The sequence below is a fragment of the Euleptes europaea genome, chromosome 7, assembly GCF_029931775.1.
Source record: "Euleptes europaea isolate rEulEur1 chromosome 7, rEulEur1.hap1, whole genome shotgun sequence".
Lineage (NCBI taxonomy): Eukaryota > Metazoa > Chordata > Lepidosauria > Squamata > Sphaerodactylidae > Euleptes > Euleptes europaea.
The window spans coordinates 81,043,603-81,058,632 of record NC_079318.1 but is presented as its reverse complement, the minus strand read 5'-3'; the positions used below and the strand labels follow the sequence as shown (position 1 = coordinate 81,058,632).

Below are 15,030 nucleotides of genomic sequence, written 5' to 3'. Positions count from 1 at the left end.
TAGTGAGTGGGTGGTATTGGCTTGCACCCAAGACCATCCCTAAATTGTGGCTTCATGCAGCTTCAGTTTGCTTTAGGGACATGCAGGGAAGAAGGGTGTTGTCATGACTCTGGGTCCCTGTGCTACAATTCATACATTGCCTTCCCTCTCCTACACCGAAGGCTGATTGGCGGAACGGCCTGCAGGCCTTGCTGCAGCCTCTCTCTTCCCCCTTGGGAGGCCTGGGGCATTACTGGGATTTTCCTTGTGGGCTTACATTTCCCAGATGCCCTCCAACCCAGGGATAGGGACTAGTGAAATTGGAGGGGAAAGGAAAACCAATCATCACCAAGGAGGCTGGGCCATGAGAGAAATAATATAAGCCCCCCACTGAAAAGGAAGGTGTTCTCCCAGGAGTCGAGTGGCAAAAAAGCCACTACCAGCCAGAAAGGATTTCTCATAGGGTTGCCAGGTCCCCCTTTGCCACCGGTGGGAGGTTTTTGAGACGGAGCCTGAAGGGGGTGGGGTTTGGGGAGGGACTTCAGTGCCATAGAGTCCAATTGGCAAAGCACCCATTTTCTCCAGGTGAACTGATCTCTATTGGCTGGAGATCGGTTGTAATAGCAGAACTCCAGCTAGGACCTGGAGAGAGGTGAAGAGTTCTAGCAGCCTTTGTGCGCACTCAGGACGCCGCCACAATCTTCATTGATGCAGCCGCTTTTGCATGCGTCCTGGTTGAACTTAAACCTACCAACTTGCTTTGGGACTTTTTATATCATTGTCTCCTTTCTCCCCATTGGCATTGGTTCAGCCGGAAAAACGCATTGGAAATCATTTGGTCATGTATATATTTATAAAGCACTTAGATTATATTGCACTAAGAAATTTGTAAAATAATTATAAGAATATTGTGATACATTGAGCTTGTGTGCTGTTGATTTCCTAACTGCTTGTATTACAGAACTTGTGGTTTGTTTTTGGGTAGTACCTGGAGGTTGGCAACCCTAATTCCTCGCCCAAAGAAGGTGGGTTGGACCCTGGAAGGGCCAGGTACAGTAGGGGCCAGTGAGGAAGCCATGTTAGGAAGCTTTCTTGTTTTTCTTGCCGGCTCCTTTATGTCTTAATCTTGCCCTGCTTGTTCAAAACGTATCCTGTTAAAGCCGTTGCTCACAAGTACTTCTGTTTCCCGCTTGTTTGGTGATTACCCATTGTTCAATAAAGCAGTTGGTTTTACACGGCCTGGGTTCTCACGCCTCCAGCTCAACTGTTCACCTGGGAATGCCCTCACCTGTGCAGGGGCGCTGTTTGGAAGTGTGAAGGGAGGAGAGGATACTCTGGGCCCTCCCTAGTTTGAAACATCACCCCACCCCGACCAGAGTGGTGGCAGCCAGGCAAGAACCTTGCCTGCTCCAGGGCTGAATGGGGCAGGAGGGAGAGGGGGGCATGTAGGGTGAGAGGGCTCCTGGGAGGGGGTGCCCACTTTAGACAAGCCCCCACATGGCCTCCTCAGACCTGAGATGGGGGATTAACCTTCACTACGCCTCTTGTTTCATTAGAATTTAAAGGGGGGGAAACAGAAGAGGGGAGCCAGTTGCAGTTAGCAGAACCCAGAAGATGTTGAAGCAGACAAATAGATAAGACAGAAATTTTATTTATACCCTGCCCCCCCCCCCCGGGTGAACTGGGCTCAGGATGTCTAACATCATTGATACAATACATATAATAATTTAAAACCACGTCTAGGAAAGGCCCCATATAATTCCCTGCCTCCCCTTTCTTCCTCACAAGGCACTGAGGCAAACTGAAGCTACGCAAGCCTGCAATTTGTACTTTCTATAAGGATGTCTAAGTCATAAATCTGCTTTGTGATACCTCCCAACCCTACCATCTGTAGTCCAAAATCTGAGGATCACTACCCCTAAAGATCAACTTACTGGAGATGGATATTCATATCTACTAACAAGTCAAAAGAGGGGAGGGGGAAGGAAAAGGTTAGTTCTGCCCCTAAGAACTCACCAGCTAAGGTCAGTAGCACGTTATTCATACAGTAGAGCCAAGAACACCTGTGTGGAAGAAGCTTGGGAAGGGGAAGAGAAAGAGGCATCTATCAGTTGTAGAACAACCATTTTTGTTTTCATTGTGTGAAATGTAACAGGATAATACAAGAGAGCCCAAAATTAAATGTGATAACCCTAATCAAGTTTGATAATGCCCCTAGCCATAAATGATAATATACATTATATTTATTTATTTGGAATATTTTTACTCTGCCACCTCCTCAGACTCAAGGCGGCTAACAGAACAGCAGGTTGCAAGGACACAAAAAATAACAATTCAATTAACACCATTTTTTAAAATGGGAAGATTACATGTTTACATGATAATTAAAACAAATGCAGCCAAATCTGCCAAAACAATATACTGCTCTAGCAATGATCATTTTTGGCTCCCTTCAAATGCAGATCAATGGAGGCTGGTATCAGTGCCCCAAAACAAGTCTCCCCTCACACACATTCTCCAGAGCACAACTACCTTCCAGGTTAAGAGATCATTTTTCCTCCCTCCCACACGTGATGCTGCCTTTATCTGAATCAGACCCTTGGTCCATCAAAGTCAGTATTGTCTACTCAGTCTGGCAGTGGCTCTCCAGGGTCTCTGGCTGAGGTCATTCATATCCCCTACTACCTGATTCTTTTAACTGGAGATGCCAAGAACTGAACCGGAGACCTTCTGCATGCCAAGCAGATGCTTTGCCACTGAACCACAGCCCCTCCCCGTGCAAGGTATTGGAAGGCTACTACCATCAACCACCTGTCTCAGTCTGCACACCCCTCCAGGCTCACCTTTTCCATGGTATCTTCATGGAGTTCATGCAGGTTGAGGGTGTAGATACCTTCCTCAGCCCCCACCACCAAGTAGAGATCTGCAAGGGGCAATAGGAAGTAAGTCAGATCACAGATTACAAGCCACGGATTATAGGGGCGGCAAGGTAGAAGAGGGAGCGGACTCTACCTCGGGTCTCTGGGTGGATCCATGTCGTGGCTGAATTGATCTTCAGCGGGCAGCCATTGAACACTTTGGAGAAGCAGGCTCCCATCTAGGAAAGGGGAACACAAGTACAGGTAGGAGGTGTTGGGTTCAGCAGAAGCAGTCCAACCGGAGCAGCACTCCAGGATTCTGCCTTTCTGGTATTTCTTCTACTGCTCTCAAAGAAAACCTTCTGCCGTAACTCTCCCCCAGTTTACCAAAGTAGCTTCCTCGCCCCACCCAGTAAGCGTTGCCAAGAGAAGCTTTGCTGTGAATGGAACTTACGTGGACTTTTGGGGTGGGGGGCAGCCCATGACAAATCAATCTCTGCAGAGAACAAAAAGAAGAGAAGACGGTCAACTAGGAACATGTGGGAAAGATATCTTACTTTTAAAAGGGCAGGACACTGGCTTCCCCTGACTCAGGGTCCTCATCTTTGGCCCTCCCTTTAACCAGGGTGACTTTCTTCCACAGGGGAAAGGAGACCTGGAACGTGTCCAGAGGAGGGCAACAAAGATGGTGAGGGGTCTGGAGACCAAGTCCTATGAGGAAAGCTTGAAGGAGCTGGGTATGTTTAGCCTGAAGAGGAGAAGACAGAGAGGGGATATGATAATCATCTTCAAGTACTTGAAGTGCTGTCATGTAGAGGATGGTTGCGGAGTTTTTTTTCTGTTGCCTCAGGTCGGACCAGAACCAACGGGTTGAACTTAAATCAAAAGAGTTTCTGTCTACACATTAGGAAGAATTTTCTAACAGTTAGAGCGGTTCCTCAGTGGAACAGACTTCCTCGGGAGGTGATAAACTCTCCTTCCCCGGAGTTTTTTAAGCATAGGCTAGATGGCCATCTGTCAGCAATGCTGATTCTGTGACCTTAGGCAGATGATGAGAGGGAGGGCATCTTGGCCATCTTCTGGTCACTAGGGGTGTGGAGCGGGGAGGTAGTTGTGAATTTCCTGCATTGTGCAAGGGGTTGAACTAGATTACCCTGGTGGTCCCTTTCAACTCTATGATTGTATGACCTCTCAATTAAAGGTAAGGGGTGCATCTCCACTAGATTGCATCCCCATTCCTACAGCCAGGGCAATAATCCAGCTGGTCCTACCTCCCAGCCCATTCTTTTTCTGCACCCCACCATACCTCACTCACTTCCCAGATTTCAGTGCAGACCACGGGAGCCCACCCCACCCCCCATGTCATTCTGCTAATATTATCCTATAAAACCTAGATGCCCTGACTCCTGGGAGGGGCCTTAATGATCTTTCTCCTCCTGCTTCCCATCTGTGCTGTGGCCTCTTTGCTTGGAGTCTTAAAGGAAGAACCCCCTTCCCTGCACTCACGGTAGCCTCTTCTTTCCTCTTCATGGTAGCCCACTCTGTGGACAGGAGCGAATCTGCAGGTTGCAGAGAGCCGGATGCCACAGAATCTGGAGCATTATTCAACTCTGTTCGATCTGGGGACACAGAGATGACCCGTCAAAAAATAAAGCAGTCAACCTGGAGCAGAATTCCAGGATTCTGCCTACTAATTTTTCCCCCATATCCTACTAACACAAAAACAGAATTCCAAGGGGCTCAGGGGCAGACCACGTGCTTTGCATGTGTGAGGTTGGGTAAAAACATACCTTACTTGATCAGGGAAGCCACTATGGAAATGCATTCACTGCATTGCACACGAACATACATTTCACTGTCTAGGACGGAGCTCTGGGAAAACCCATTCTGCTAGGCTGCAAGAAGCCAGATGTACCCAGAGCTGATTGGCTAGTACTTGTACAGTCACCAACCCACCTTCATACCCCATTTCCCTGAGCAACTTTGCAGCTCTTTTAAAATGGATTTTCCTTTTTTTTTTAAGGAAAAAAATGCAGAACACACATTTAAATGAATATTTTTGAAAAAGTGGATAGTCCAGTCTACAGAGCAGGAAAAGGAATAAAACAGCGAAGTTATATCAGTGGTTAAATTGCTGATGAATAATTCCTGTTGTGGTGCGGGGTGGGGGGAGGATTCTCTCGTCTTTTTAAATTGAGGAAACAGACCTGGATTGGAAGGAGCATGGATTTCTGCTGAAACCCACACACAGCAAAGACCAGCTGTGCATACACTAACTGGTTAGTGCATGTGCCATCAACCTCCCCAGAGCACTGTTTAAAAAGGTAAAGGTAAAAGTCCCTTGTGCAAGCACCAGGTCATTCCTGATCCGTGGGGCGACATCACATCCTGACGTTTACTAGGCAGACTTTGTTTACGGGGTGGTTTCCAGTGCCTTCCCCAGTCATCTTCCCTTTACCCCCAGCAAGCTGGGCACTCATTCTACCAACCTCAGAAGGATGGAAGGCTGAGTCGACCTAGAGCCGGCTACCTGAAACTGACTTCCGTCGGGATCTAACTCAGGTCGTGAGCAGAGCTTGGACTGCAGTACTGCAGCTTACAACTCTGCGCCACGGGGCTCTTACAGCACTGCTTACACTCTTTCAAAATAGATTTTTCCTTCTAAAAGCACAAGCCAATCAAATAAAGCAAAGAATACGCTCAGGTTAAATTTGTAATAAACTCTCCAAAGGAGAAGAGTCCTACTCTGTTTCCTAGAACCCACGAAACCCTGGGAAGACAAAGATCCACGTCTGTGTTCTCTGCCTACCTCATATGGGCTGAGGCGCCAAACACAGCACATTCTTCCCACTGCCCACTTCTTCCTATTACCTGGCAGGGTCTGACTTCTGTGACATTCCAAGTCTGGGCATTCAGGGCCCTCTTCAAGTTCCCAGGGAGCCTTATATGCCAACTCCAAGTTGAGAAAGTCCCAGAAAGGCCCTCTCTTGATGGTGCCCATGTCACCCTCATCCGTACCACTGGGCCGCTGCTCCTCCTGGGCCTGTACCAGGAATAAAAAAAAGAGAGAGAGATGATTTAAGAGAAAGGTTTGGTTAAAGGAAGGGATGGAATTAAGATAGCTGGAACGTACCTGTTGTGGGGGACATGCTGGGCGAATTGTTAAGCTCCTGCATGTGAAAAATAAACAAAACAAACAAAAAAAAGACATCTGAAGATGCATATTTAACGCTTGGGTTCAAATCCCCATGCAGCTCTCCTTGGGCCAGTCACTCACTCTCAGTCTGATCTACCTCACAGGTTGTAGGGATTAAACTGGTGGAGGAGGAGAACTACGTGAACCCCTCCTGAGCTCCTTGGAGGAAGGGTGGGACGAAAGTGGGTGGATAGAACAAATCTGTTTTCCACGCCCGAGCTCAATCCTGGAATAGGCAAAGCAGTCTTGAGCATGCACAACGTGCCAGAGTACCTTTCCCTGATCACCACAAGCAACAGTATTTTGCCACAACACCTTTGAAAGGAAGAGTTCCAGGACAATGAACCTTCCTTTTAGAACTTAAGCCCCCTTGCCCAAATAGAACATACATCTTCCTCCTCCCTCAATTCTCTATCAGCCGAAACTCATTAAGAGCCATAAAAGAAGCCATTTTAAAAAACTTGCGAAAACTTTGCAATAGTGGTAAGCTTGGGGGAGGCTTTCTGAGAAGAGAAGGTCTTTGGTGATCTATGGTGCCCCTACCAAAAAGGGGAAACACCGAGGGAAATAAAGCCTCCTTGTTCCCCCTTCCCTCTCCTTAGCTTACCTTTCCTCAAGCGCTTCTTCCACAGATTGAAGGAGACTCCTAGGGAAGAAGACAAGACAGTGCAGAAGTATTGACTAACCCATCACCTACTCAGGAAGTCTGGTTCTCTTCCCCCCCTCATACCTGCCAGGCACCCAAACTTTGACCCACAGCATTCTGTGCCCTTCCCAGTAAGATGACCACCCTTCATTGGAAGGGTCCCTGTGTCCCTAATCACTAAAAAGACATAGTTGAAAAAAATCCGCTTTCTGCCTGAGGGGGAAAACTGCAACGGCAGAATTTGTGTAAGCTCTACAACTTGTGCAAGACAGGAAACAAAAGGCAGCATTTCTATTCACAGCAATGGGAAAAAGAAAAGGTCAGCCTCCCTCCAACCTTTCAAGGCTTCTTCCCACCACCACCAGTTCCTTACTCTCCATCTCCTAACAGCATCCAGTTCTCCTCTTCCTCCTCCTTCTGCAAACAAACAAGACATGTCAGCAAGTTTTAAGTCTAGAATGAAATGACTCCACACACACCCCAGCCAGCATCCCAGTGCCCCATGAATGCTGGTACAAGGAACAACCAAATCGATGCACACACGGACACACACACTTACCAGACTGCACCAAGGTTCTGTTTCTTTCCTCAGCAAGGGACCAAATTTCACCTGATTCACTGGAAAAGAAGAAAAAGTCAGCCATCCACTCAGAAAGAGGCTCCCCTCCCCCTTCAAGATCTAGTGCTTGGCTCTATTTACATAACACTCTGCCTGAGCACAAGGAGCAAGAGTCCAGTTGCACCTTAAGGACCGACAAAATTTCTGGTACGGTATGAGCTTTTGTGAGTCACAGCTCACTTCTTCTGAAGCTTACACCCTACCAGAAATTTTGTTAGTCTTTAAGGTGCTACTGGACTCTTGCTCTTTTCTACAGCTACAGAGAGACTAAGATGGCTACCCATTGTGAGCACAAGGAGTAGGGCATGTATAAAAGAACATTAAAAAAAGCCATGCTGGATCAGAGCAAGGCCCATCAAGTCCACCTGTCTGTTCACACAGTGGCCAACCAGGTGCCTCTAGGAAGCACACAAACAAAACCACTGCAGCAGCAGCATCCTGCCTGTGTTCCACAGCACCCAATATATTAGGCATGCTCCTCTGATCCTGGAGAGAATAGGTATGCATCATGACTAGTATCCAGTTTTACTAGCAGCCATGAATACCCCTCTCCTCCATGAACATGTCCACTCCCCTCTTAAAGCCTTCCAAGTTGGCAGCCATCACCACATCCTGGGACAGGGAGTTCCACAAGCACCTGCTAACACTCACATGTGAAGGATAACTGCAATGTACCCTTAAATAGAACCACAGTGCTTCAGTCTTTCCAAGAGGCAGGACGCCCAGGTCCTGGCTTGTGCCTTACCATCTCCAGAGAGAGCTTTGACCAACTACAGCCTACATGCTTCCTCTGGAGACTCCTGTCTTTGTCTGGAAGGACCCAAGTGCTTTAACAGCAGCGGGAGCACAAGCCCCATGTATGCCCATCAGCAATTACAGAGGAGACAAGGGAGGCAAAGTCAGGAGATCCGGGGGGGGCGGGTGTTGGTAGGGCAGGATAAGATGGTTAACTCTGGAAACTACCATGCAGGTGAGGGAGGAGACACGGCAGGACAACTCACGTTGGATCTCTGCGAGGGTGCCTTCAACTTGCTCGTGCTGCCGATGCGAACGGATTTTGTCAGGAAAGATTTCATAAGCCTGAATGGACAATATATATACATATATATATTTAAACAGACATGCACACATGATCAGCCCTGCAAAAAATCAGTATAAAAGCCCATCACGTTTGTCTTCCTGTTAGTAGCACTGGCCAGCAGTGCTAGACAGCAGGCAGTGACCCCAAACTCTCTCTCCTTTATCTAGGAAACATACAAGTTGCCCAGTCTCTGAAAGGAGGAACAGGACAAAAGTGAAATTGGCAACAATCCTGTATCCATCATGGCTGATGCACTTTTATTCTCAGCAAAAACATGTCTCCATGTTGGGGGGAGGTAGAGTTTTCGGGATGCTTGTGAGGAAGCACCACATGATATACAGTGGTTTTGGACTCCGTACACCTCCCCAGACCATATAAAGAAAACATGCCTACCCAATTCTATCACTCACACAAAAAGCTCTTGCGATATTTGTTTAATACTGAATCACTAATTCCTGACCAGTCTACGAATCTAAAAACCTCAAGGCACAAATGAGGTGGAGAGGCTGTGGCTCAGTGGTCGAGCATCTGCTTGGCATGCAGAACGTCCCAGGTTCAATCCCCGGCATCTCCAGTTAAAGGGACTAGGCAAGTAGGTGATGTGAAAGACCTTTCTCTGCCTGAGACCCTGAGTAGACAATACTGACTTTGATGGACCAAGGGTCTGATTCAGTATAACGCAGCTTAATGTGTCCATGTGAGGTTTCTCAACCCCACTACACAAACACGCTTCTAGTCCTTGTGTGGGCTGGTGGGCTGGCAGACAGACTGAAGAGTTCCTTGCTCAATACAGATCAGATCCACAATGGCCAAAGAGAAGTACACACAGAACAAAGGCACAGCATCCTAGCCTTGATGTCTATCTTGAAACTAAAGGCCCATCAACTCAGCCGTCCAGTTTCTAGCACGGGCTCGCTTGGTGCCCCTGAGAAGTGTGCAAGGACATGAAGACAGCAGTCTTTCCCTGTTGGTTCTTGGCACCTGACATTCAGAGATATGCTGCCTCTGTACATGAAGGTTCTATTTAGGTATCCCCCCAACAAACATGCATAGTTCGATCACCTTCCAACAATTTGTCCCAGCCTAATTTTTTTTAACTACGTACTTTTAAGGGGCCACAACTTGTAGCACTGAATTCCAGAAGTCAAATATGCATTGTGTCAAAAAAACAAATTTCTTCTATCTGTCCGGAACCTAATAAACATCGACACTTGCCTCTCCCACGCTTCCTCTTTCAAGACCGTTACCTCAAAATCTCCATCATCCAGGGGAGCAGATGCCAAGTCAGGATTTGTGGCTTTGTCTAGCAACTCAATGGCTAACAGGCGGGCGAGAGGTTGGCAGACAAAAGGATGCTGGTGGGCAAGAAGACAGCGTGAGCAGAGAAGAGGGCTGAAGGACCCCCCCAGACTTGCCTCTTTGGAACACTCAAATCACCCTCCCACAACCATGGCAACCATTTTGTAATTCTCTCATAGAATCATAGAGTTGGAAGGGACCACCAGGGCCATCAAGTCCAACCCCCTGCACAATGCAGGAAATTCACAACTACCTCCCCCATCCACACCCCTAGTGACCAGAAGATGGCCAAGATGCCCTCCCTCTCATCATCTGCCTAAGGTCACAGAATCAGCATTGCTGACAGATGGCCATCTAGCCTCTTCTTAAAAACCTCCAGGGAAGAAGAGCTTACCACCTCCTGAGGAAGCCTGTTCCACTGAGGAACTGCTCTGTTAGAAAATTCTTCCTAATGTCTAGAAGGAAACTTTTGATTTAATTTCAACCTGTTGGTTCTGGTCCGACCTTCTTGAGCAACAGAAAACAACTCGGCACCCTCCTCTATATGACAGCCCTTCAAGTACTTGAACATGGTTATCATATCGCCTCTCAGTCTTCTCCTCTTCAGGCTAAACATACCCAGCTCCTTCAACCTTTCCTCATAGGACTTGGTCTCCAGACCCCTCACCATCTTTATTGCCCTTCTCTGGACACGTTCCAGCTTGTTTACATCTTTCTTAAACTGAGGTGCCCAAAACTGAACACAGTACTCTAGGTGAGGTCTAACCAGAGCAGAGTAAAGCGATACCATCACTTCGCGTGATCTGGACACTATACTTCTGTTGATGCAGCCCAAGACTGCATTTGCCTTTTTAGTTACAGCATCACACTGCTGACTCATGTTCAGTGTTTGGTCTGCTAAGACCCCAAGATCCTTTTCACACACACTACTGCTTAAACAAGTCTCCCCCATCCTATAATTATGCATTTGATTTTTCCCACCTAAATGCAGAACTTTACATTTGTCTTTGTTAAAGTGCATTTTATTAGTTCTAGCCCATTTCTCCAGCCTGTCAAGACCATCCTGCATCTTGGCTCTGTCTTCTACCGTATTTGCTACCCCTCCCAATTTAGTATCGTCTGCAAATTTAATAAGCATCCTCTCTATTCCTTCATCCAAATCATTTATAAAGATGTTTAACAACACAGGGCCCAGCACAGATCCCTGAGGAACTCCACTAGTCACTTCTCTCCAAGTGGATGAGGAACCATTAACTACCACTCTTTGGGTACAATCTGTCAACCAGTTGAAGATCCATCTAACAATAATAGGATCTAACCCACATTTTCCCAATTTGTCAACTAGAATACTATGTGGAACCTTATCAAAAACCTTACTGAAATCTAGATAAACTATGTCTACAGCATTCCCGATTCCCCAGCATTCTCCTAGCTTCATCTCTGCCACAAGCAAGAAGCCATCTTACGTTTAACTGACAAATCACTTTTTAAAAAACCCAGCTGCTGGGGGTAAACAACCGATACATGTGAAGTGGAACACTGTTTTCTGTCCCAAGAAACAGAGATTTTAAAACATTCAAGACTATTTTAACTTTCTTCACTATAAATGATCTGTATTACTAATCTTATTTCCCTTCATTTGAACAGAAATCTTGCCACTCTCTAGAAGGATATTATCTTGGTGGATACTTTAAAGATTCATTCTGCCCTCCTGCCCCCCGGATCTGGCCATCCTAATGAAATGGGGTCTTCCATTCAGCCACCTGCAGGAGCTTTTCTGCCATGGGGCGCTTCTTGGGGTTCTTGGTCAGGGCCAGTTTGAGGAAATGATGAAAATCTGCAGACCTGCAAGGGACACAGGGGAGAGGAAAAATCAAATGAGAGATGCCCATTTGCTATTTATAGGTCTACTTTTCTTCTAGATAACTGAGACCCTTTGCCCCCAACACGTGCTGTATTGCAGGTTTTAGGAGATCACCTGCTGCTAATGAAGCGAATAGACACTTCTCCACTAGCCACATGAAACCAGGTCCTCAGATCTCTAAGCCACAGGAAGTCTGTCTTGCATGGTTATTTTCGCATTACTACAGTTCACAACTAAGAGCGCAATTCTGAAGGGGGGGGGTCGACCCATGCTCGTCTAGCCTTCATAATTCGCCATCCAAATTTGGCCATTTTAAAAGTTAGCTCAGTGTCTTTAACTGAGAGCAAGTTAGAAAGGCGAGTCGCTCTAGTGCTCCCTGAGTGGTCAGCTATTACAAGGGAAATGTCTTCTCTTATTTTATTATAAACTTTGCAGTCATAAATGGCATGTTCAAGGGTCTCTATACTCCCATCAGAACAAGGGCATACACGTTCACCATAGGGGATCTTCTTGTATCTGCCTTCCATTATAGCTGAAGGGAGAGCATTGCAGCGTAACAAGGTAAAGGCCCTCCATTTTTTTGATCTGAAACAGCCCACCGAGTAGAAGTTTGCCCCACTGGTAAAAAGATTCAGAATGCGACGTGCGCTTGCTCCAGCGGCACAAATAGTAGCTCTGCAGAGCTGTTTCAAAATTGGAAGGGGGATGATCAGTATTAAATCCTATCTCCCTACGTAGCCCTAATTCTAACTGGGCTCACCCAGAGCTGCTATTTACAAAAGGAAAATGCTTGATAACTCCAGATGTGGAACTCCCAGTATCTAGGCCACTGAGAGACTCGGATTCTCTTCAGAGGTAAGGCAGGGTTCATCTGCATTCAGTCTGCGTTGTTAAGCACACAAGAAGCATCTCGCCAGATCCAGCAATGCTTGCATGGATCTCAGCAACCAGTAGACACTAATGTTGTCTACCAGAAACTGGCCAGCAGACTGCTGGCGGGCAGTGCTTTAGCTGTTGCCCAAAAGGGGCATTAGAGGCTGTTTCCACATGGTGGCAGGAAAAGCTACCCCTGCTATGGGCACAGCAGCAAGCGGGGCGGATGTGGGTGACAACAGGGTTCACACACTCTGCCCCTCCATGGAATCAGCACAGAAGTGCCAACGAGATGGGGATCTTGCCAGCTCCCTCGCAACTCAGCGAGCTGCTCTCTGCCTTCATAGCTGAGCCAAGCCACCGCTGACTTTAAAAAAAAAAGCCCATTAAAGGGTTGAAAGGGACAGAAAACCCATAGCTATGTTCTACCATTTTGAAGATGGCTCTCAGCTCTGCCCCCTCCCTGGATTAGAAGAAGAAGAGTTGTTTTTTATACCTGGCTTTTTATCTACCTTTAAAGAGTCTCAAAGCAGCTTACCATCACCTACCTTTCCCCTCCCCACAACAGACACCTTGTGAGGTAGGTGGGGCTGAGAGAGTTCTGAGCGAACTGTGACTAGCCCAAGGTCACCCAGCTGGCTTCACGTGGAGGAGTGGGGAAACCAGCCCAGTTCTCCAGATTACAGTACACTGCTCTTAACCATGACACCACACTGGCTGTGCAGGCAGATTTTCCACACAGAGGCTTTGCATGCTGCCACCCTGCCATTTCCCCCTTCCAGGTGGAGCAAAGGACATTTTCCTTTGCTTTGGCTGAAAGGAGAAAGCCCCAGGAGCAAACGTCAAGATCTGAAAGAATATGTTGTCATGTTGAAGACACCTGGCCCCCCTCCAAAGCAGGGTGTGCTGAGTTCCACCCAGGGAAAAATCGCCACGCGAAAGCAGCCTGAAGAAGGTCCATAGTGGTGGCTGTATGTGTACTTACCAGCATGCCTTATCTTTTAGCTTGGGGGGTTGGAAGCTGCTTTTTGACAACATCATCAAGGCCCTGAAAGGAAAGGGGGGGGGGAAATGATCACTGCACTGGCTAACTAATGGCCGCGAACAGGGAGGGGAAACCAGAAAGCCGTGCTGTGGGCCTGATGAGGATAAGGCCGTCACAGGTATGGTTCCAAGATGGCATTCATGACTTTCCCCAGCGAGCAAGGGCCCTAGAGGCAGAGAAGTATGATCTTGCCACCAAAGGTGAAAAAAGTCAGGGGACAGTAGAATCATAGAATTGGAAGGGGCCATACGGGCCATCTAGTGCCACCCCCTATTTAATGCAGGATCAGCCTAGAGCATCCCTGACAAGTGCTTGTCCAGGCTCTGCTTAAAGACTGCCAGTGAGGGGGGGCTCACCACCTCCCTAGGTAGATGATTTGTTCCCATCTCTGTCTCTTCTTGCATTTCCTGCCCCCGATGCATGCATGAAGGACACTGCTGCCCTGGCGCTCCTCCAAGCAGAGGCTGACCAAGACACCATACATTCAAACCCATCTTGGACTTTGTGAAAGGGCCCAAGGAAACTGGCAAACCTGAGCCTGCTGTGTAAGTAGAGAAGGGACCTCCCAGTGCAGTTATTTTACAATTTCTCTCTGCTGCTGCTTCAGCCAGCCATTTAAGACCTGCCTCACAAGTCCTGCTCTTTGCCCTTACCTGCAGAGGAGGTTTGAGTGATATCTGGAGACAGGGCACTTTCAGTGGTGGCACCTTGCCTTTGGAATGCCCTCCTGCCTTACTGTTTCTTTAGGTGCCTGGGCAAAACATTGCTTTTCACCCATACTTTTAAGGAGGTTTTGTTTGTGTGTGTATGTGTGTGTGTGTGTGTGTGTGCGTGCGTGTGCGCAGTTTTTATGGTCTGCTTGGAGCTTGAGGATTATTTCCTCAGTGTTGTTTCTATGCCCATGGCTTGTTTGTAACATTGATAATTTACGTTGTTGGTTTTATGATCCTATTTTTACTTGTGAGCTGCCTTGAAAAGGTCTTTGGAAAGGCACTATATAAATCCCCTAAATAAATAAAACACAATTTATTTATTTTTAAATGCAACTGAGTTACAAATTAAAAGTGGAACAAAATTCAACCCCAGCCACACCTTAAAGACCAACAAAAATTTCCAGGTATAAACTTTTGCAAGTCAAAGCTCATTTCTTCAGATACAAAGAGGATGAAGATCCATGAGCCCTTATACCCAGAACTTTCATTTTTGGTTAGTTCCAGATTTCCACAATGCAAATCCAATTGTATTGTTCATTGGATGTCCCATCCTGTTGATTGTATTGATTTACTTTGTGTAATCCACCTTGAGTCCCAGTGAGAAAGGTGGACTATAAATAATGTAAATACATTAAATAAATATTTTAGCCTCCTTTTTGGCTACAGCCCTCACTGAGAGAATCTCCAAAGATCATTCGATTCAAGAGAGCTCAAACACACCACAAACTTTTAACTCCAATTGATAAACTATCTTTTTAAATGAATAATAATAATGATTTTATCCTAGTCCTTTATGCCGTCTGTACGGCGTGATTTACTATTTCAAGATGCCAATAAAGGTATTGTATTGGATTGTA

The 15,030-nt window shown here is 46.8% G+C and overlaps 1 protein-coding gene across 1 annotated transcript in view; it reads right to left on the bottom strand.

The window, feature by feature from the left end:
• MAP4K2 (mitogen-activated protein kinase kinase kinase kinase 2) overlaps positions 1 to 15,030 on the bottom strand; it is a 149,875-nt gene that overhangs the window by 104,915 nt on the left and 29,930 nt on the right. Inside the window, exons 10-23 of the mRNA XM_056853884.1 lie at positions 13,401 to 13,463; positions 11,442 to 11,523; positions 9,627 to 9,734; positions 8,300 to 8,378; positions 7,239 to 7,297; positions 7,053 to 7,096; positions 6,641 to 6,679; positions 5,971 to 6,007; positions 5,709 to 5,880; positions 4,344 to 4,456; positions 3,292 to 3,333; positions 2,992 to 3,076; positions 2,823 to 2,902; positions 1,996 to 2,056 (exon numbers count right to left, since the gene is read on the bottom strand). Coding sequence (XP_056709862.1) covers positions 1,996 to 2,056; positions 2,823 to 2,902; positions 2,992 to 3,076; positions 3,292 to 3,333; positions 4,344 to 4,456; positions 5,709 to 5,880; positions 5,971 to 6,007; positions 6,641 to 6,679; positions 7,053 to 7,096; positions 7,239 to 7,297; positions 8,300 to 8,378; positions 9,627 to 9,734; positions 11,442 to 11,523; positions 13,401 to 13,463 — 1,064 coding nt within the window. The remainder of the gene's footprint in view (positions 1 to 1,995; positions 2,057 to 2,822; positions 2,903 to 2,991; positions 3,077 to 3,291; positions 3,334 to 4,343; positions 4,457 to 5,708; positions 5,881 to 5,970; positions 6,008 to 6,640; positions 6,680 to 7,052; positions 7,097 to 7,238; positions 7,298 to 8,299; positions 8,379 to 9,626; positions 9,735 to 11,441; positions 11,524 to 13,400; positions 13,464 to 15,030) is intronic.